This window comes from Thalassophryne amazonica, chromosome 6 (assembly GCF_902500255.1).
Source record: "Thalassophryne amazonica chromosome 6, fThaAma1.1, whole genome shotgun sequence".
Classification (NCBI taxonomy): domain Eukaryota; kingdom Metazoa; phylum Chordata; class Actinopteri; order Batrachoidiformes; family Batrachoididae; genus Thalassophryne; species Thalassophryne amazonica.
The window spans coordinates 83,228,469-83,247,307 of NC_047108.1; the positions used below are offsets into that span (position 1 = coordinate 83,228,469).

At 39.4% G+C, this 18,839-nt stretch overlaps 1 protein-coding gene across 2 annotated transcripts in view; it reads right to left on the reverse strand.

Annotated features, from left to right (window-relative positions):
• Window positions 1-625: 625 nt before the first annotated feature.
• si:rp71-79p20.2 (zinc finger protein 704) overlaps window positions 626-18,839 on the reverse strand; it is a 142,601-nt gene continuing 124,387 nt past the window's right edge. For both annotated transcript variants that reach the window (XM_034172627.1, XM_034172628.1), the window contains exons 6-9: window positions 6,361-6,634; window positions 5,727-5,858; window positions 3,843-3,970; window positions 626-857 (exon numbers count right to left, since the gene is read on the reverse strand). In XM_034172627.1, the coding sequence (XP_034028518.1) occupies window positions 746-857; window positions 3,843-3,970; window positions 5,727-5,858; window positions 6,361-6,634 (646 nt within the window). In that variant the 3' untranslated portion in view covers window positions 626-745. The remainder of the gene's footprint in view (window positions 858-3,842; window positions 3,971-5,726; window positions 5,859-6,360; window positions 6,635-18,839) is intronic.

Below are 18,839 nucleotides of genomic sequence, written 5' to 3' on the forward strand. Positions count from 1 at the left end.
AATATATTTCATATACTATGTACAACTCTAGGAAAATGTTTGGAAGGTCACGGGTAAACATTTGGTACCACTTGGCGTGATGAGTTCAGTGTCCATGTCAAATTTATTCAGGAAACCAGAAGTACTGAACCATATGTGATTTCATCCAGTCATGCTGCTGTAACTGGCAGCGATGTGAGACTTTAGAAGAGCTGCTGGTTGTAAGCCAACAGGCAGTCTACCTTTGGTTAGTTTGTCACTTAATCAGTGATCCGGTGTTGACACATGAACCTCCCAAAAGAGTCGCGATCCAGCATGATGCTCCTACATATAAACGGCAGCAAGCGTACCCAAAAGCTAATCTGTAGCCTGGTAACACTGCCATGAGCCAAGGCTGGCGGGGGGAAGACGAAGAAGAGGAGGAGGAGGAGGGGGGAAAAAGCAGAGTGGAAAAACTAGAAGTTTCAGAATCCGATTCAAATGTTTTTTTTCTTCCTTATTCATTAACAGTGTGAAAATGTCTCAGTCTTATAAAAAGTATTCAAACCTGCACTTTTTTTTTTCCTTTTTTTTCTCTCAAATTTTTGTGTTTGAAAACGGAAATGAAGGGAAGCACCACCCCCCACCCCCCCCACCCCCCACCCCCGCCCGCCCCTCCCCCGCAGCACCGAGCATCTCCCCTCATCTCCTCGGTAGACGAGTCTGCCTCACTCCCAATCAGAACGAGGAACGAGTTCATCTCACCAACACGGGACAGGAAGAGCGACTAGTCGATGAACCTCTGACAGGCTTTTTTCCAGCGACAGGCTGTGCACCACATGTCTCTCTTCTCCATGCCGTACACCTTTCGGCACTTCTTCGCCTCCCCGCGGGGTTTCCTTGGTAACAACAGAAGTGACCATGTAAGGGCATGTGCAGAATGTAGACACATCGTGATAATTGTCATTAAGTAATTCGTGAGTCAACACAGAAATCACATGACAATCATTTTAAAAAACACAATTTCAGTGCCTTGGGGAGCAACACAATACACAGAATGCAAATTAACATCACATCTGCAAAGTTTACATGAGGGGAAAAAAAGAGCATAAAATCATAATTCAAATTCACAACAAAACCAATTGTAATCACAGCAGTTAAAACTATTAAATTTAAACAAATGAAAGTCTGAAGTGTTTCAATAACTCTATTTGACTGTAAGACAAACATTACACTGACTATACAGTGGCTTTCAAATATGAAATTCATAATCTGATATGAACGCACATTCCTGAATCATCCAGCACACCGTATACAGTCTTCCTTTTCATACAGACTCCGAAGGTTCAAAATTTGCATGTTTCAATAGTTTTGAAAAGCTTTGAAGCAGCGTTTTGCGTGAGCATCACTAATTTGCAATACCTACACAATGTTTTGGTACCATCCCCAACCACACATTCTATCTGTTCTTTAATTCTGGTTCTATGTTGCCATTCTGTTGAATATTTTGCTGGTATTATGTCTTGTTTTTCATGTATCTCACAGAACAAAGTTTGAAACACAGTGTTTCCAGTTTTTCTAGTTAGTCCTCACTAATTTTTACAGTACCAACTAAAAAGGTTTGGCGCCATCCCCAGCTACAAGTCCTATCTATTCTTTAATTCTGGTTTTACGCTCCCATGTTGGCGTATATTTCGTTCTGCATTTGCCCACATACCCAAGCCTACCAGCAAAGTTGTCAGCTGAACCTGACATAAAGATGAGCGTTGGCAGGCAGAGAGACCAAGGTGTGCGTGATACAACAACACACAGACAGTTGCTATCCACTCAAATGCTAAATCACTCTGCTGATGAATCAGATTTCCTTACAAAATTGCAGAAGGCTGTTGATAAGAACCTAGGTGTTTTTAAGGTGAAATATGGTCACACCTTTTACTTGCGTAGTTTTCATACATACATACATACATATCGATCCAAAATGTCCATGAATCGATTTTTAAAAATCATTTTTTAAAACATTTTCTTGCTTGCTCGCTGCGTGTACTGTTTGTCAGGCAACAGCTTCCGTACTACAGTGTCCCCGCGAGGGGGTGGGGTGGTCCGGCGTGCTTCAAACACTCGTGAGCTGCAGAGTTCAGTGGCTGTAGCTTAGCATGGCGGACGAACAGCTAATTCAGCCAGAACCGTCTTTGCTGAAAGCAAATGTCTGGGCGCATTTTGGAATTTATTGTTTGCTGCATAAGAAGGAGCTTGACATGACGTATGCAGTGTGCAAAATCTGCAAAATGAAAGTCAAGTACTTCGGAAACACTTCAAATCAGAGCTAAAAGGAGCTAAAAGAGGGGAGCAGCGTTATCTGCTGACTACTGACCAGCGCTTCGCTAAACTGCCAGTCAACTCCGAACGAGCAAAGCAGATAAGTAAATTTACATCTAGAATCACTTGATTAACCTTGTACAGCTGCATTTTCTTAAACACAAACATTTTTTAAGTAATATAACTATTTCTCAGAGCTGCATATATACACATATATATATACATATACATATATATATATATATATATATATATATATACATACATACGAGGACTGTCAATAAAGTAACGGTCCTTTTTATTTTTTTCAAAACTATATGGATTTCATTCATATGTTTTTACGTCAGACATGCTTGAACCCTCGTGCGCATGCGTGAGTTTTTCCCACGCCTGTCGGTGACGTCATTCGCCTGTGAGCACTCCTTGTGGGAGGAGTCGTCCAACCCCTCGTCGGAATTCCTTTGTCTGAGAAGTTGCTGAGAGACTGGCGCGTTGTTTGATCAAAATTTTTTCTAAACCTGTGAGACACATCGAAGTGGACACGGTTCGAAAAATTAAGCTGGTTTTCAGTGAAAATTTTAACGGCTGATGAGAGATTTTGAGGTGATTCTGTCGTTTTAAGGACTTCCCACGGTGCGAGACGTCGCTCAGCGGTCTCAGGCGCCGTCGTCAGCCTGTTTCAAGCTGAAAACCTCCACATTTCAGGCTCTATTGATCCAGGACGTCGTGAGAGAACAGAGAAGTTTCAGAAGAAGTCGGTTTCAGCATTTTATCCGGATATTCCACTGTTAAAGGAGATTTTTTTAATGAAAGACGTGCGGACGGGTCCGCGCGTCGGGACGCAGCCGCCGCGACGCTCCGCCACAGGAAAAACACCTCTGTTGAAAGCCTTAAGGACAAGTTGGAACATGTCCTGCCTGTTAAACAATTTCTCATATACTCACTCCACTGAAAGCCATCAAAAGCCGCCTGGAATTTAAAAATGGTTATCAACACGGAGGTGTTTTTCCTGTGCCGCCGCACCGCGTCACACACACACACACACACACACACACACACACACACACACATATATATATATACACATACATACATACATACACACACACACACACACACACACAAGCTACGTAGGTGGTTTTCATTATTTTTATTTATTGATTTATGCTTGAAAGGCGCATCCACGCAGGGTACTACTGATCACTAAATAGTTTTATGAGTATGAACATGATGCAACTCATACTGTAGGTTACAGTCTTCAAAGTCAACCGGTTCTCAACCCAAGTCAACGAACACCTCGGTGAGATTTCTGAGCAATGTATTAGACTGCACTCTCCAGCACAATTATACAGAGGGAACATCTTTTGAAAGAATGCTGTTCTAGCTTTGCAATAGCGTACCACAGCCTTGTAGAACCTGAAACTGTTATGTCAGGCCAACACCTTGTTAAGACACTTTGTTGGATTTTCCTTTTACTGTCACTCATCTGTGATGTGTTTGTACTGCAGACTGTGAAAGTTATTTCTACACTTGTATAAAGTACATATTTGAAAGTCATGTATTCACACCTGGTTCCTGGGGTCGGTTTTGCCGTTGGTGTTATTACAGGATGGTTCTTATTGACAGTGGTATGTGTGCTGGCTGCTGGTTGCCTTTTTTCACCAATGCTCACTGTCCTGATGTGAGGCAAAGGTCCCTGAAAAAGTGAACAAAACACCACAAGTGTATTAATTGACAATATTGTGCTGACAAAGCAAATCTCTCTACACACGACTATCAGACTGATTAGGCAATATTCTGTAATGCTCTTTATTTGAGGGCTGCAACTCATGATTGTTAGTGGTCAGAAGGTAGAGTAACTGTGAGCATTTTTTTTTAAATCTGTGGACTATGTGGACTATGATGTCCACTTACTCACAGAGGATCCTGCAAGTTCTCAGGATGTCCCAGAAAGCAGCCCATACAACTGACAATGTGAAAATCAACACAGGCTGCAAAAAAGCACTGCTGATACTCACTCAATGAGTACTTGCAAAGCAGGACCACAGTCAATGGTTAAATGGACTGCATAGACTACATAAAACGCTTTTCCAAATAAACCAGAATCTTAAATCGCTTCACAATGTCTTAAACACACAGACACGGATGCGTGCGCACACACACATATACACTTCAGAGTGTTGCTATGCAAGGCACTCAACTTCACACTGGGAGCAACTTGGAGAATGCAGTCTGATGGGAATTTGAACAGAGGATTTTCTTGTCTCCAGCTGAGCCTCACTCCTCAACTTCAACATCACTGATGATATATATATATATATATATATATGTGTGTGTGTGTGTGTGTATTTATTTATTATTTAATTTATTTATTTATTATTGTTTATTTATTTATTTTTTATTGACCAACCCTTCAGACCATGTATTTTTGTTCTCCCTAACGACCCTGGGCCTCGAGTGCCAGAAAAATTCGTAAACCAATAAATCCAGTATCTATGGCATTATCACTGAAATCACCTGCTGAGGTGAGCGGTAGCAGGGAAACCTGTACTGTTCTGTCTAGGCCCTTCATGGCACACTATTGCTTACCCCTGTTCTTGACCATGACCTCCATCCAAATGTCTTCAGTATGAAGACAAACTGCTCTGGTCACTGAGCAAAAAGTGGGACTGAATCTTGTAAAGAATAATCCTTTGAAGAACAGCACAGACAGCCTTCTAACAATACCCCTTTAGTTGTTGCAAATGGACCAATACTCTTGACAAGTGGAACAAAAAGGCCTTTCTTCCATGCCATAGAAAAGATACCTGTCTCCCAGACCAAAACAAAGGTTGTTTGCAATGCCAGGAGAACAGACTGTCCATCTACCTGAATGAGTTCAGGCCCAATACCTAGAGCTTTCCCCAGACTCAGCTAATCTGCAATCTCACCAACATTTGGTGGCTCACATCTGACTGGAGAATCAGCCACAAGAACCTTGGTACTGGAGATGCACATCCTAACATGAGGATCAGCTTTATACAACTGCTCAAAGTAGCTGGCCCAATGGGATAGCACAGCAGAGGCATCTGTCCAAACAGAGCCATCACCCGCCCTGAATGTGATAGTCCAAGGTGTATGTCTGGAATGGTTATCTATCAGTATTATTTTCATCTCCACAAGGAAGATGAGATTCACTTCGTTTCTTTTAGTATATCAAGGTTTTTCTGTGCATTTTACCATTTAGTGATGAAATATTTGGTTGTTTTTGAGTTCACAGTCCCTTAAAACATCTGGCCGAGGAAAATGGTTTAAAATGAGCGTTTAAGATCAATGATGCCTTATTAATTATTTATCTTTATTGATAGACATGGCCTAACAAACAAACAAAAAATAAAAAAATTATAAATAAATAAAATGAGTGACATTATTTCCCTTTGGTGAATAAAATGTGTAAGACAGAGCTCACTCACCATGATGCCTTTGAAAATGACAGGAGGGGACTGCCACGACACACTGAGGGCATTCACAGTGCCAGTCCCAGTCCCATTACTACTGTGTCCAGCCAGCTCAGGGCCCACTGGGATACTCACTGGAGCTGTGGCCTGGATCATCCACACATGATGTGACAGTCACAGAGAGAAATGAGGAGGGAGAGAAAAGAGTGATGGCACAAGAAGGTAAGAATAAAAGCAGATAAGGCAAATGTTTCCTTGTCTATATCCGAAATCTATCTTCATTTGTAACCCTTCATATGATATATTCTCACACTGTGCATCCATCTGAAGTGCATCTTGTGTTGCCACAGCAGCTGAAGTGCTGCAAAGGACTAATTTCAACAGCAAACATTGGAAAGCTTTTCTGTGAATGTGTTGTGTAAGATAAAAACACATTTCACTATTGCCTTCAAGGGCACATAAGCAGAAAGTAAACAGTTAAAAAAAGAAAAAAAAAATTAGAGGAAACGTCAAGAGGAGAAAAGTAAATTCTGACTGAAGTTTCATTTCTCAGGTAACAAATGAGATCAGATGTAACATCGCTGCGCATAGCAACACAACTGCGAACATGCTTGCTCTCTGTTTTGGGGTGTGTGTGTGTGTGTGTTACCTGGTAGGCGTGGTCAGTGTGGATGTGGCAGAGCGTGGAGGGAGCAGACTGACTGAGCAGCGTCGGGGTGTGGCTCTGCAAACTGTTCGTATGGACGTGTTCCAAACAAGAGACATCGGTGAGTGGCGGAGGGAAGATGGATGGAGGGCCTGCCGTGGTGGGGGAGGTCGGCGTGAGGCTGGACAGGCCCTCTGATAGGCTGTCCATGTTGACCTCGATCTCTGAGTAGTAAAAATCCTCCTCTCCGTCGCTGTAGTCCGAGTCACTGTTACGTCTGGAGGAATGAAGGGGAGAAAAAAAAACAAAACTTCAAATATCCTACAATCAGTATATATACAATTATTATTATTATTCGTAGTAGTAGTAGTAGTATTACTATTATTACTGGCACCACTCTGGCAGAGTGATGTGTTACAGTGGTGCCAGTGCTTTCCATCCAATTTCGTCAACTAATTAGTTAACAAAACTAAAACTTCAGTTAACTGCAAAAGAAATCTGTGGAACCATTTGTTTTAAATGTTTAAGTTTTCTCAACCGTTTATTATTAATATCGTATTGTTTTCCCAATATTATGAGCAGTTATATACTAAACCAGCTTAAAGTCAGACAACAGCAAACAGAGAACTCTACACTTTCTGAGCTTGCAAACACACATCCTAAAGAAAGGATAAGGGAAAGAGTAAGTAAGAGTCACTTGACTGTTCAACAACACATTCTATATTATTCATGTTATTCAAACTCTATTAATTGAATTAAAATAAACTACAAAAACCAGCAACATGATATGTATCAAAATAAAACACTATTCTGGTATTTGGAAACAAACAAACTAAAATACAAAAGCCAATCTGATGTGACACTGAAAATCCTAAAAACATGTGATACTTGAGATCACATTTTTTGTGCTTAATAGGGCATTTTGCATCTGGCACACAAACCAAATCAAATAACAAATCAAATATTCTCAACTATTGTTGCCCAGGTTATGTTTCTATTCATGACCACATAAAGTATTGTTATTTTTTAAAATTAAACCTCACAGGTTTAATTTTTTAAAATGTAAATTACAAATACCTATGCTACTTTTAAACACACCCACAAAATACAATTTTGCATTTAAAATTATTTTAAATATAGTCATCAGGAATTGTGACATCGCCAACATCTGAAAATTCAGTGTCACAAAAAATATAAACATAAAATAAAGTTATATACAAAAATGTTTTCGTTTATTAGGCAGCACAGTCTCATTTGAGGGCAGGCGCTAAAGAGGTCAAATATAATGCATATGATGTAATTTCTCTACTTCTGGGGACAGAAATACAGCACTTTCTCTGAGTTTTTGGGCAAATTACAAACAAAGTGAAAATGCCAAGAAAAAGTGACAATGTGTTGGAAAGTGGACATGTGTTGCGGTTTGTTTATGACCCGGAGCTCAAACGTGTCGAGGCGGTTGTGCAGATATAGATTATAGGGGGTCTGCGGGATCTCCCCCAGAAATTTTTGAAAAGAGCAAGTCAAATTTTGTATATTCCGGTGGATTTTAATGGGTATGAAGCCCTCTGAAACAATGAAAACTCACTTCAAACTGTAAAGTAAAAACACAGTATAGATTATGGGGGGTCTGCGGGATCTCCCCCAGAAATTTTTGAAAAGAGCAAGTCAAATTTTGTATACTCTGGTGGATTTTAATGGGTATGAAGCCCTCTGAAACAAAGAAAACTCACTTCAAACTGTCAAGTAAAAATTCTTTATCTTCTGAAGTATTTTGATCTGTTCAAATCCAGTGAATGCACCAAATGGGTGCTGTGTTGCTGTACAGTCAATAAAATACAAAATTAGGGCCTAAAGCAACTGACAACGTTGTTCTGCTGTGCACAAAGTAACACTGTCACCAGTTTTGAAAACACATGTGCAGTGAGAAACTCAAAACTGGCTTATTCACATTTAATCAGTAAAATACTCTCACTCGTAAAACAAACTAGGGCTGCAACTAACGATTCTTTTAGTAATCGATTAATCATTTTTTTGTTGTTTTTTCTTACATGTGAGTTTTGCCATTATTTCTTGAACTGAGTTATTATTAAAAGGCCTCTATCACACAACATCAACGTTTGAGCTTGTAATAAAGTTATGATGTTATATTCTCGTCAAAAACATACCTGGAGTAGTGTTTTGTTTTATTTTGCACATATGACTGACAACATATTACAGAGTCCACAAAAGTATTTTAAAGGCCTGACTAAAGTGTAATATGTGATCTTTAATAAGTTATTTTCATGAAAAAAGACAAATGTGCAGTTTACTGCATTTAATTTTTTTTATTGTGTAAAACACAGCTTAGATGTGGTTTGACTGAAACAAATTGGCATTAAACTTAAATAAAACAGGGATGAAGTGGAGTCACTAGGTGTTCACAGGAAACATTTATTTCTATATTTATGTTCATTGTTAGTTGGTTTTACCTTTTCTGTTTTTTGTTTTTTTTTATCAGGTTCTTTGTTTCTCAAAACTTGTAGCAATATTAGTTATTACTTTTGTTGTTGTTGCTATTATTATTATTATTATTATTAATATATAAATAAAAGAAATAAAAATATTACAATTCATAATACATTTGACTCTTTTACAACAACAAACGCTAAGCCATTAATTATTTATTATACAGAAAACAAATGCACACAAACTGTGCTGAGATATGAACAGCTTAATGCTAACTTTAACATTGAAAACGCCATAGACACGCTAACATGTTAGCATCGGTCCGGTTTTTAAGTTATAAAATACATCTATCAACTGTTTTAGAAGACCCATAACAGGTCAGTTTAATATAAAAAAAAAGGTAAATATTACTCACAGACATATGCTCGAATACAGGGAGAAGAAGGACCGTGGCTCATGACAAGCAGTAAACAGAGTGGAGAGGAAGGAAAACTCACACAGTCCGTTTCTCTGCAGTGCTGCACCATCCACGCAGACATTGCTGCTTTGATTCATCATTGATCATATTTCGGCCCCAAAACATGCATGACACCACGTGCGCGCGCGTATGTGTGATTACATTTTCCAGATGACGGAAATCCGTCGTGGTGATGGAGAACTTTAACCCATGGGTTAACACTTACCGACACAACCTCTCACATTTGCCTCATCTTCCCTGGGAACCGAAATAAAACAGCACTTTTCACGACTGCTTCTGTGATTGCAGCCGAAAACAAAACAGTACACCAATTTCCCGTGTGAAGTTATGCTGTGTATATATTGTGCAATGGTAGCGGCTGTCTCCGTAAGTGGTCAAATCCCGCAATATCACGCAGGGTTCAAACAAGACTGCGCTGCCCTATTACTGTATCTGTGTGCTGGGCCGCCCCTCCTCAAGCATCAGCTCATCCCCAACACATCATAAAAGCAAAAAATAATGAGTTTTCATGATGTTTTTCTTGTCTCTTCCATGTCTTACCTGTGATGTCACCAGTGTGTGCTGATAGTAGTCGCATGACAATGGCATCAGTTCACATTGTGCGGATTGTGTGAACTGATTAGAGTGGATTTAATTAATGATTTGTCTAATAGCAAAAATCTTCTAATGTGTTGGTTTGATGGATATCAGGCTCTGAAATGAGTGGGCAGACAACAATTGTCCGTGTACAGCGCTTTTGGATATGAATAGAAGATGGAATTCTGCTGTAATGGTTTTTCTGACATGAGAAAGTAGCTTTACGTCGACTGGACATCCACTGGTATGCCACAACCAAGTACATGCGTAATCATCAGGAAAGTTCTCAGTTTGATGTCCGCTCAAAGTTTTGAGCATGCACACAACTTTCTGACAGATATGGCAGACATCAGGTGACAAGGAACAGATTTAATGAATGAGAAAAGGATTTGTACAGGACAAAACAGACACAAATGGGTGAGTTACTCATGATTTATTTGTTAATTGTGATGAAATCAGACATTTTATTAAAGTGGCTGTTCCGACGAATGTACAACCCCAATTCCAATGAAGTTGGGACGTTGTGTAAAATGTAAATAAAAACAGAATACAATGATTTGCAAATCCTCTTCAACCTATATTCAATTGAATACACCTCAAGGACAAGATTTTTAATGTTCAAACCAATAAACTTTATTGTTTTTGAGAAAATATTTGCTCATTTTAAAATGGATGCCTGCAACACGTTTCAAAAAAAGCTGGGACAGTGGTATGTTTACCACTGTGTTACATCATCTTTCCTTCTAACAGCACTCAAAAAACATTTGGGAACTGGGGACACTAATTGTTGAAGCTTTGAATGAATGAATGAATGAATGAATGAAAACTGTTTATTTCGAACATTTGATACAACAACAATTACAAGATAGATCAGTAAAGACAACAACAAAAAAGTTCCTACTGTGTACCCAACATGTCCGAAAAGGGGTAGGGTGAAGCATCAGCTTATTTATCCCTACCCCTTCTTCCCCACAACCAGTAATACCTTTTGCCACATATACACATAGATTCCTACACACCTAAACAGATATATATATCTATATATATACATACACACACACATATATATATACATACACACACACATATATATATACATACACACACACATATATATATACATACACACATCAACATACATACACATATATACACATATACATATATACACATATATATACACAAACATAAATATACACCTACACATACCTACTTACATACAAACAAAAAACACCCTAACCCTCATTACCCTTCCTCCTCCCTATACCCAGAAAAAAACATATTTTTGTACCGCTGTTTGAACTGGTTCATGCTTGGACATTGCTTGAGCCCCACTCCCAATCTGTTCCACATCCTCACCCCACAGACAGAAATACAGAAACCTTTTAATGTTGTTCGTGCCCACTGATGCTTTAAATTAAATTTCCCCCTCAGACTGTAATCCCCTGATCTGTTAAACATATTTTTAATATTTGCTGGAAGTAAATTGTTTATTGCTTTATACACGATTTGTACTGTTTGAAAATGAACCAAGTCTGTGAATTTTAAGAATTTGGATTGTAAAAATAGTGGATTTGTATGATCTCTATAGCTAGTATTATGAATAATTCTTATAGCTCTTTTCTGCATTACTGATAGTGATTGTGTTGTACCTTTATAAGTATTACCCCATACCTCTGCACAGTACTGTAAATATGGTAAAACCAGTGAGCAGTAAAGAATGCGGAGTGAGTTGTGGTCCAGAATATGTTTCGCTTTGTTTAGAACTGAAATGCTTCTTGACAGTTTACTTTGTATATGTTTTATATGAGTCTTCCAGTTTATCTTATCATCTATTATCACCCCCAGAAACTTATTTTCATGTACTCTTTCAATATCTACCCCCTCGACTTGTAACTGAACCTGTATGTCTGTATTACAATAGCCAAATAACATGTATTTTGTTTTACTTAAGTTTAATGATAATTTGTTTCTGTCAAACCATATTTTCAATTTTCCCATTTCTATACTGATCCTCCTCAGTAACTCCTGCAAATCCCCCCCTGAACAAAAAATGCTTGTGTCATCTGCAAATAATACTAATTTTAATATTTTGGAAACATTGACAATATCATTTATATAAATTAGAAACAGTTTTGGACCCAATACTGACCCCTGTGGGACGCCACAAGCATTGTCCAAGCATGATGATGTATATTCCCCCAACTTCACAAACCGTTTTCTGTTACTTAAGTAGCTTCTCACCCAGTGCAACACCAACCCCCTAATCCCATACTGTTCAAGTTTATTGATTAATATGTCATGATTAATTGTATCAAAAGCCTTTTTAAGGTCTATAAATATTCCAACTGAATGTAATTTGTGGTCTATGGCGTTTGTAATCTCCTCAACTGATTCTATTAATGCAAGTGATGTTGAACTATGTGCTCTGAATCCATATTGACTATCAGTAAGTAATTTATGTTTATTTATGAATTTGTCTAATCTATTATTGAATAACTTTTCTAATAATTTGGAAAATTGTGGAAGCAAAGAAACAGGTCGATAATTTGTGAAGTGGTGTCTATCCCCAGTCTTATACAGCGGCACAACCTTAGCTATTTTCATTTGATTGGGAAATTTACCGGTTTGAAATGATAAGTTACAGATGTATGTTAATGGTTCTACAATCCATTCAATGACCTGTTTTACCACCACCATATCAATTTCATTTAAATCGGTAGATGTTTTATATTTACAATTATTCACAATGTCTATAATTTCATTTCCATCCACTGCTGTGAGGAACATTGAACAGGGATTTCTTTCTATAAGATTATTATCCCAATCCTCAGATTGGGAATCGGGAATTTTTTCTGCCAAGCTTGGTCCAATATTTACAAAAAAATTATTAAAACTGTTGACTACCTCATCCTTATTTTCCTTCTTGACATTATTATCAATGAAATACTGAGGGTAACTCTGTTTTTTATTACCATTTTTGATAATGCTATTTAATATATCCCATATTCCTTTAATATTGTTTTTGTTATTATATATGTTACTATAATATTCCTTCCTACATACCCGTATAATATTAGTTAATCTATTTTTGTATTTCTTATATCTATTTTCTGCCTCTTTAGTCTTTAGTTTTATGAATTCTCTAAACAGTGTATTTTTCTTATTACATGCATTTCGTAACCCTTTCGTCATCCATGGTCGAGCTTGGATTTTTTGTTTTCTGTAGTCTTGTTTAATTGGACAATTTTTATCATATAATGATGTAAATATTTGTAAAAAAGTTTCATATGCACTATCAACATCACTTTCACTGTATACCTTTTCCCAGTTTTGCTCCTGTAAATCCTTCTTTAGTGTGTTCATGTTTTCCTCTGTCCGCACTCGCCTGTATTTTATTTTCTCCTCTGGCTGATTCCGCCGATGGTTTCTATTATAAACGATGAAAACTGGTAGATGATCACTAATGTCATTGATTAATAATCCACTCACAGTGTTATTCTCAATATCATTGCTGAATATATTATCAATTAAGGTGGCACTATGGGATGTAATTCTGCTTGGCCTGGTGATTTTTGGATATAAACTCATACTGTACATTATACTGATAAATTCATCTGTTATTTTATGCTTATTTGGATTGAGCAGATCAATATTTAAGTCACCACAAATGAACACAGTTTTTTGATTAGTTTTTGAGAACATTTTTCCCATACAGTCAGTGAATGTTTCAATACTAGATCCTGGTGCTCTATATATACAGCTGACTAATACATTTTTGCTTTTTTCTTCACATATTTCAATAGTTATACATTCTAATAAGTTATCAATCACAGTTGTCATATTGTCTACTATTTTATAATCCATGTTCTTATCCACATACACAGCCACTCCTCCTCCACTCATTTTTTCTGTTTACACAATTAAATTCATATCCATCCAGTTCAAAATCCATTCCTTTATCTTCATTGATCCATGTTTCTGATATAGCAATTATGTTAAATATTTTTTTAAACTGACTTAAATATTCTTTAATGTTGTTAAAGTTTGCATATAGACTTCTGCTGTTGAAATGGATTATTGATAATTTGTTATCCGTTCTAATGATCCGATTAAACTGTTCATCTGTATAATAGCAACAACTGTCATTGATATTTGAGAAGAAATTATTGTCCGGGTCTATATCGTGCTCCAAGTCCAGTACATTGTGGTCTGTGTATTTAAATGTTCTCAGTTCTACTTTTCCATGATCAGCAATCCTTTGAGTTATATCCTTCTTGTCTCCAGATGTAGATGAATAGGTAGTAGATGAATAGGTTCCTCTGGTCTGTGTCATGGTGTTGTGATGTGTTTGTGTCCTCATACCTTATTGGTCATATTTGTCCAGATCCTCGCTTTAAGAAACACTATTGTTCATATTTGTCCAGCTCCTCGATGTTCCTTATTGCCATGACTTTTGCTTGTTCTGGTGATCCGTTCAGTTTGATGAATATTTTACAGTTTGAAGTCCATGTGTGCTGGATTTTTCCCTGTTTCTTCAAGAAGCGTGCTTTCCTGGCGATGTCGGCATTCCGTTTGGTGAGATGTTCATTGATGAATACGTTTGTCCCTTTCAGTTTTCTTCCTTGTTTTAACAGTGCTGTTTTGTGTTTTCTGTTGATGAATCTCATGATGACGGTTCGTTTATCACCGTCATTTCTCCGGGGCAGAGGGTGGCACGCTTCAATGTTATTTAAATCCATTTCTATACCTTTAGATAGGAGGAAATCAGCAACCTGTTTTTCCACAGAGCTGACCTCCTGTTCACTGGGCTCCCCTCCGCTCTCATCTGTTACCGCCCGTGCGTAGGACCGTGGTTTGATGTGAAGACCTGTGATGATGACGTCGTTAATTCTGGTGTACTGCTCCAATTCAGCCACTCTATTTTCCAGCTGCACCAGATGCCGGTCTTTCTCGGCATTCTGGAGCCGTAATGCCTTCACCTCCTCCACCAGATCCATGATTGATTTCTGTTGCTGCTTCACAACAGAAATCTCCTCTGATAGAAAGTCCAGAGATTTTTTAATATCGTCTCCTTCCTCCGCTGTCAGAACCTTCTTAGGCCCCATGGTCGGCTTATGAGCAGCTTGTCGATCGCCGATGTTAACAGCCTGCGTTGTTTGTCACCGGGATGGATCTGCACTGCGCTGGTGCCGCGCGGCCTCGGTGTTTCCGCGCTGATGGATCCGCGGTGGCTGCACGAGGCCTCGGGGAAGCGGCACTCGTGACGCGCGGCTTTAATGACGCAGCGCGCGGCCTCAGTGAATTCACCACGTTGGGCCTCGGACGTTGTTGCTGTCCAGTCGCGGGGCTAAGTTGCCGGTTGAGGTGGTATTCCCACTGTCCGGGTTGGCAAACACCGGCATGGCAGATGGCAACTACAAACACCACCTCTGAAAACTCAGGTACAAACTTTTTGCAGCTCGCTCTGACGACACGCAGCTCTGACTGACTGTGACTTTCACTTTGATGAAGTGGGGTGTTCCCTTCCACGTGTCACACACACAGCTGTGCGCTCATGTTTGTAGGTGGAATTGTTTCCCCATTCTTGTTTAATGTACGACTTCAGTTGTTCAACAGTCCGGGGTCTCCGTTGTTGTATTTTGCGCTTCATAATGTACCACACATTTTCAATGGGCGACAGGTCTGGACTGCAGGCAGGCCAGTCTAGTACCCGCACTTTTTTTTACTATGAAGCCACGCTGTTGCAACATGTGCAGAATGTGGCTTGGCATTGTCTTGCTGAAATAAGCAGGGACATCCCTGAAAAGGATATTGCTTGGATGGCAGCATGTGTTGCTCCAAACCCTGGATGTACCTTCCAGCATTGATGGTGCCATCACAGATGTGTAAGTTGCCCATGACATGGGCACTAACACACCCCTATACCATCACAGATGCTGGCTTTTGAACTTTGCGCTGGTAACAATCTGGATGATATTTTTCCTCTTTTGTCCAGAGGACACGACGTCCATGATTCATGATGAATTTGAAATATGGACTCATCAGACCACAGCACACTTTTCCACTTTGCGTCTGTGCATTTCAAATGAGCTGGGGCCCAGAGAAGGCGGTGGCATTTCTGGATGTTGTTGATGTATGGGTTTCGCTTTGCATGGTAGAGTTTTAACTTGCACTTGTAGATGAACTGTGTTAACTGACAATAGTTTTCTGAAGTGTTCCTGAGCCCACGTGGTAAGATCCTTTACACAATGATGTTGGTTTTTAATGCAGTGCCACCTGAGGGATCGAAGGTCACGGGCATTCAATGTTGGTTTTCGGCCTTGCCACTTATGTGTACAAAGTTCTCCAGATTCTCTGAATCTTCTGATTATATTATGGACTGTAGATGATGAAATCCCTAAATTCCTTGCAATTGAATATTGAGAAACATTGTTCTTAAACTATTTCGTCACGCAGTTTTTCACAAAATGCTGATAATCGCCCCATCTTTGCTTGTGAACAGCTGAGCCTTTTGGGGATGTTCCTTTTATACCCAATCATGACACTCACCTGTTTCCAATTGACCTGTTCACCTGTGGAATGTTCAAAACAGGTGTTCTTTGAGGATTAGTGACGTAATACAGTGGTAAACAGACCACTGTCCCAGCTTTTTTGAAACATGTTGTAGGCATCCATTACAAAATGAGCAAATATTTACACAAAAACAAAGTTTATCAGTTTGAACATTAAATATCTTGTCTTTGTGGCGTGTTCAATTGAATATAGGTTGAAGAGGATTTGCAAATCATTGTATTCCGTTTTTATTTACATTTTACACAACATCCCAAGTTTACCCCGGGTTGTAATATTGGCCACGTGCATCAACCCACCCCTCTTCAGGGAAAATTTTGCGTGCAACACCCTGGGCACAAAGACACGTGAGTACGGTATAATGCCATTTAATATCATCTTGAAAAATCTGGCTTTGTCTGAGATTAGGTACTCTTCAAGAACACAATTTTAAGTATTTAGCAATCAACATAATTAGGAAAAAAAAAATACTGTCGTGATTGTCATGGTCCAGTATTAATGACATCACAACCAAAGGCAAATTCCCTCTCAACACCAGCAGAGGGCAGTGAGAGCCAACATACTGTGTCATTTGTGAGGAGACATTTGAGGGCCAATTTCTGTTATTTTGTTTCTGTACATCATCATAATTGAGTTGAAATAAATGAATAAAGATGTATTTGTAGAACAGACTTTCATCTTTAATTCAAGAGGTTTACCAAAATGCAGTACCTTAATTTTCAAGAGACCATAAGTACTTGGACAAATTAAATACTGTGCATCTGGAAAGTATTCACAGCATTTCACTTTTTCCACATTTTGTTATGTTACAGCCTTATTCTGCAATGGATAAAATGCATTTCTTTCCTCAAAATTCTTCACACAATACTCCATAATGACAAAGGCAAATTTATTAAAAATAAAAATAACTAAGAAATTACGTGTTCATAAGTATTCATAGCCTTTACAATGAAGCTCAAAATTGAGCTCAGGTGCATCCTGTTTCCACTGATCATTCCTGATATGTTTGTACAGCTCAATTGGAGTCCACCTGGGTAAATTTAGTTGATTTGACATGATTTTGAAACACATACACCTGTCTACATAAAAGATCTCACAGTGGACAGTGCATGTCAGAGCACAAACCAAGCATGAAGTCAAAGGAACTGTCTGTAGAACTCTGGAACAGGACTGTCTCAAAGTACAAATCTGGGGAAGGGTACAGAAACATTTCTGCTGCTTTGAAGGTCACAATGAGCACTGTGGCCTCCATCATCCAGAAATGGAAGAGGTTGGGATCCATCCATTAGATAGGCTGGCCGCCTATCTAACTAAGAAATCGGGGGAGAAGGGCCTCAGTCAGGGAGAAGGTTACATACAAGTCAGGCTGTAATTTATCTTCTCCTCTATTAATCACATCATAGGTCTCATCTTACACAAAGCACAAAGCAACATGCAGCAGAGTTAAAAGTACCACTGTGAGTTTGCAACTGATGTAATTGTCATTTTCATGCTGGGGAGAAGGGCCTTAGTCAGGAAGGTGACCAAGAACCAGATGGTTACTATGTCAGAACTCCAGCATTCCTCTGTGGAGAAAGGAGAACCTTTCAGAAGGACAACCATCTCTGCAGCAATCCATCAATCAGGCCTGTATGGTAGAGTGGCCAGACAGAAGCCACTCCTCAGAAAAAAGCACATGGCAGCCCACCTGAAGGATGGAAGTAAATCTGTGCCATCAGACTTTGAATTTGAATTTTTGAGCTTTTGCCCCCCAAAAGCTAAAGGGCTGAGTAGGGGGGCAAAGCTCTCGATTTACCGATCGATCTACGTTCCGATCCTCACCTATGGTCATGAGATTTGGCTCATGACCGAAAGAAAGAGATCGCGAGTACAAGCGGCCGAGATGAGTTTCCTCCGCAGGGTGGCTGGGTGCTCCCTTAGAGATAGGGTGAGGAGCTCGGTCACTCGGGAGGAGCTCGGAGTCGAGCCCCTGCTCCTCCACGTCGAAAGGAGTCAGTTGAGGTGGCTCGGGCATCTTTTCTGGATGCCCCCTGGATGCCTCGCTGGAGAGGTGTCCGGGCACATCCCATTGGGAGGAGGCCCGGGGAAGACCCAGGACACGCTGGAGGGACTACATCTCTCGGCTGGCTTTGGAATGCCTTGGGGTTCCCCCGGAGGAGCTGGGAGAGGTGTGTGGATCGGGAGGTTTGGGCGGCTTTGCTTGAGCTGTTGCCCCCGCAACCCGACTCTGGATAAAGCGGAAGAAAATGGATGGATGGAATTTTTTAGCATCAACATCAGAATTTCAAGTTGAATTTCGAAAGTTGAATTTAGCATCAAAATATCCAGCCTCAAAAACTTCAACCTAAAAAAAAAAAAAAAAAAAAAAAACAACCTCAAAAAATGGAAAAGCAGGGAGAAGCAATCGATC